Here is a 4160-nt window from a genome sequence, read left to right as displayed (position 1 = left end):
TACATACATAAATTTTACATAAATTTTTTTTACAGACACCTTGTAGATTACACACAACATGGAGTGGGTGTGTTATTTTTTGGATTATTTTACTCACATCTTCTGTCAAGGACATGCCAAATTTTAATTCCCATTCTTTTTTATTCTAAACTTAATAAAAATCAGTAAATAAAAATACATTTTTCTCAATTTAGTCTCTGTTTGATTGAATTAAAAGATTAAATTAAATTTAAAAATCAAAATCAACAATTAATTTCAATAACACGTCTCATGAATTTCATTTCAACTAATATTCATCAATTTTTTAAATCAAAATCCATTAAAAGCATAATTTTTATCTAAACAAAAAGGTCTTGTCAAGTTAAAATGCATTTTTATTTTTATTATTATTTTTTTTAATCCACGGTGTTGTTGGTGTGAGAGGGAAACTTCAATTTCTCCTGCATAATTTGCAAGTTTTGCCCCAAGTATAATCCGGAACAATGTTTCCCTCGTTGCTGCTCTGCTGCAAAAGATGCTAAGGAAATCGGATCTCATGATTGACTCCGATAGTTAGCGAGTTCCATTCACTTCATTATCAGTTTGTTATGCTAGATTTGGTAGAACTGGGAAATAAATTTTCACCATTATGTACTGTGTCAGCTTTAAAAACTTACTAGTTACTTTGCTTATGAGTAGTCCGTTTTTATTAGACAACTTTTCGTTGGTCGAATTTTACTTTTTAAGTCACTATAAAATAACTAAAATAATTATCTTACCATCAAAATAAATAATATTATTTTACCTTTAACTAAGATAAAAAATATCATTTAGAAACATGTTTTTAAAATAATATCTTACTTTATGAGAATATATGCGTTTTTCGATTATCAAATATCATAAGTAGGAAGCACAGATAATTGCAAAAATTATTCTTCTTCTAGATTTCATTGTTGACATCAAGTTTGACATCTCCCTATGTGCAGAAAATTTGGACACTTATTAAAAAAAGTGTTGTTAAAAATCTATCAACTCACATGATGTCAGAATTGATGTACTGTAGTATGATTGTACTTGTAAAACTGGATTGAGTTAGGGAGTTGATAAACTCAATGATGGTGAGATAGAGACCAATTTTTCAAAACTCCTTATTTTTTTTATATACTCATTTTTAACCACACATTCTCACAATGAAATATTCTTTACAAAAATCCAAAACTTTTTGGTTCTTTTTGATCACACACTCTTTCAAAATTTTACTATTTTAAAACTCATTCTTTCCAAAATAAATAATAATAATAATTCTATCAAACATGGCTTAATATGATGTTACTAAAATTACATTTTTTTAATCTTATACGCCAACTAATGATGTTATATATACCAAGAAACTATTTCTTTATCAATATGCAAATTTAAAAAGTAAAAGAAATATCTGGGAGTTGGGATCTACCTAGAACTATATTTTCCTTCTTTTATCTCCACATGTTTTGGCAAAAAGTTGGATAATATTATGTGGAAGGAAGTTAGTAGAAACTAGAAAGTGGGGACCTTGAAGACCAAAGTGAAATGGAGTATTTGTTTGCTTTAGTTATAAAAAATTAAATAAAAATAAAAATAAAATTTAATAATTAATTTTAATTACACATTTTATGAAATTCGCAAATTTTATCAATTTTTAACCATATATTTCATCAACCTTTTTGAAATCTATTAAAAATCAAATTTTTAGTATAATCAAACATGGACAAAATATAGCCGCTACCCAATGTCATGTCATGTTCTCGCTAGTCAATATCATTTTCCCACAAGAAATTTCATGTTGCAGTCCTCTTCCATTATGATTAAATAATAATAAAAACAAATTAAATAAATACATGTTATAACCTCAAAAAAGAGTCTAATATTTTTCATTCGACGCATTAAGGCCATGTTTGAGCCTCATTTCTACCTCATTAAAATGAAAAATATAATCGTTGTCCATCACATCAAACCATCATTTTTGAATTTTTGTCTTTTGTGTGGGGTCCATAACCACTTTATTTTTCATTGTCATTCTACAAATAATGTGGCTTAAACGGGCTCTAAATCTTTATCATAGATCTATATAGAAACTTCTTACTTTACAACTTTATAACCCTCATTCCTATTATGTGTTATAGCCGCATTGGAATATGATCATTTACAGTTTTCTAAACATTTGAATTAACATTTAGTACGAAATTGTTGAAGATGACAATTAACAAATTTGTTACACAATTATCTTCTTTGAACTTATTCAGTATTCTTCATACTAAAGCATCATCAAAAGATTATTTATTTTCAAAGGGCATAGTTATAAGAGAAAGTATAATTAAATTTAAAGAATAATTTTTCTCATAAACTCCAACAAGTTCTTTATTTTAGCTCTTCATTTTACATTTTTATTTCAAAAAATCACTTATTATTTTTATCTTATATATACATATATATATTTTTTGAAATGTTAAAACAGACAGTTTAGAGTATTTGAGTAACTCTTTATTTATATTAAAAATCATCTTTAAATTTAGAGGGTAAGTTTAGCGCACTAAAAAAAATACTCGGTAGCAATTCAAAATGTTGGCCTATTCAAGTTTTACTTTTTCAAGAATTATTTATTGTTTTGTATTGATCGAACATAATTTGAATAATTTAAGGAGTTAGTATTGAGGCATTGACTCTCTAAATAAAGAGCATATTGTATTTAAAAAGTCTTGAAAATTATCAAATATGAGCTTAATTTCGAAGATTGACAATTTAAAATGGAGAACATCTTATTTTTTAAGAATCTCTTGACATAATGCTCTAATGCACCAAATAGTCTTTATTTGTCACAAGTGTTAGAGTGTACATATCTTTGAGGGATTATAAGTAGAATTATCTTTGACAAGCTATTCCTCTTATAGATATCAATTAAATGTGAGTTTGTACATGTGTGTTCGATGGTAAAAAATTGCCTTCTTCCGAACCACCCCGACCCCGCTCCCATGCTAATTAGCCTTACAACTTCTTGTATTTTTGACTCAGATAAGCACGAGAAAATAATTATAACTATAATCAATTTTACTCATAGGAAAGGATAATCAAACCATAGTATGACATTTCTTAAAAACATGTATATTATCCTGAAAGAAAATATTGCATGAGAAAAGTTATAACGGGAAAAAAATATTTTATATTTTCAGAAATATCAAAGTAATTTAGGTCATAATTCTCAATTTTTTATGTGAAAATAGATTATAACTCATTTATATAACATAACAATGTGACTTTAATGTGTGGTTATTAAAGAGTAATCGAGATTCATCTCTCTCATCGTATTCATTTCATGAAAAATAGCAAGGCAGTTATTGTCTCCACCATTTTTAGATTTTTGTAAATAAGGAAAAGCATAAACCGTGGCTCTAATTTCCTCCACGTGTTCTCTAGTCACAACCACCATCCTACGTATCAAAATAGGAAACCGTTCGACTTCCATAGAAAAGTCAACAATTTGCTTGTCATAGTAGGGAGCCATTTGAAATTAGTAGAGGTATGTTTGCGTCGTTTATTGACTTGTGACTACATGTCCATCAAAAGATATGAAGACAATCTGTGCGATTGTGCTTATATTAGGTGTTGTTCGTTGTTGAATGTTTGAAATTCATAATAGAAGTTATATTTCACCATCTATTTCTATGCACGTACGAAATTTATGCTTGTGTGGTTGTGACGTTGTGTGTCTCGATTATTAATATTTTACCATTGATCTTATGCAATGGAATTATTGTATCGTTTGTCCTTTGAAAAACTGTATCAATTGTGACCTAGGCAAAAAATGAGAGTTAGAATGTAACACCATGACATAGCGTGTACTAGCAATAGGTGATGTGACCGTGTTAGTAATATGCTTCTAGTGTGACATGTAAAGCGAGTGGTTATTTGTGACTCTATTTATGTGTCTTAGAAAAGTTTATTCATTATTCCTTTGAAATTATGTTGGAAGCGAGGGACTCAAGTGAGTCCCCTGCGGTGTCTCCATTACAGCATTGTCAAGGCTCGGTTTGTTCGCGTTAAAATATTCTCCTCTAACTTTCATCATATCGACTTCAGCTCGAGTTACAATGGCTTTAGTCAATGAATCCTCATCAGTCCCAAGCCCAACAATTGAAGCTCTTACA

At 28.7% G+C, this 4160-nt stretch overlaps 1 protein-coding gene across 1 annotated transcript in view; it reads right to left on the bottom strand.

The window, feature by feature from the left end:
* Positions 1 to 3960: 3960 nt before the first annotated feature.
* LOC111385959 (annexin D3-like) overlaps positions 3961 to 4160 on the bottom strand; it is a 3273-nt gene continuing 3073 nt past the window's right edge. Inside the window, exon 5 of the mRNA XM_023010386.1 lies at positions 3961 to 4154. Within this exon, the coding sequence (XP_022866154.1) occupies positions 3974 to 4154 (181 nt within the window). The 3' untranslated portion in view covers positions 3961 to 3973. The remainder of the gene's footprint in view (positions 4155 to 4160) is intronic.

The sequence above is a fragment of the Olea europaea genome, unplaced genomic scaffold (assembly GCF_002742605.1).
Source record: "Olea europaea var. sylvestris unplaced genomic scaffold, O_europaea_v1 scaffold3358, whole genome shotgun sequence".
Lineage (NCBI taxonomy): Eukaryota > Viridiplantae > Streptophyta > Magnoliopsida > Lamiales > Oleaceae > Olea > Olea europaea.
This window is presented reverse-complemented; position numbering and strand designations above follow the sequence as displayed.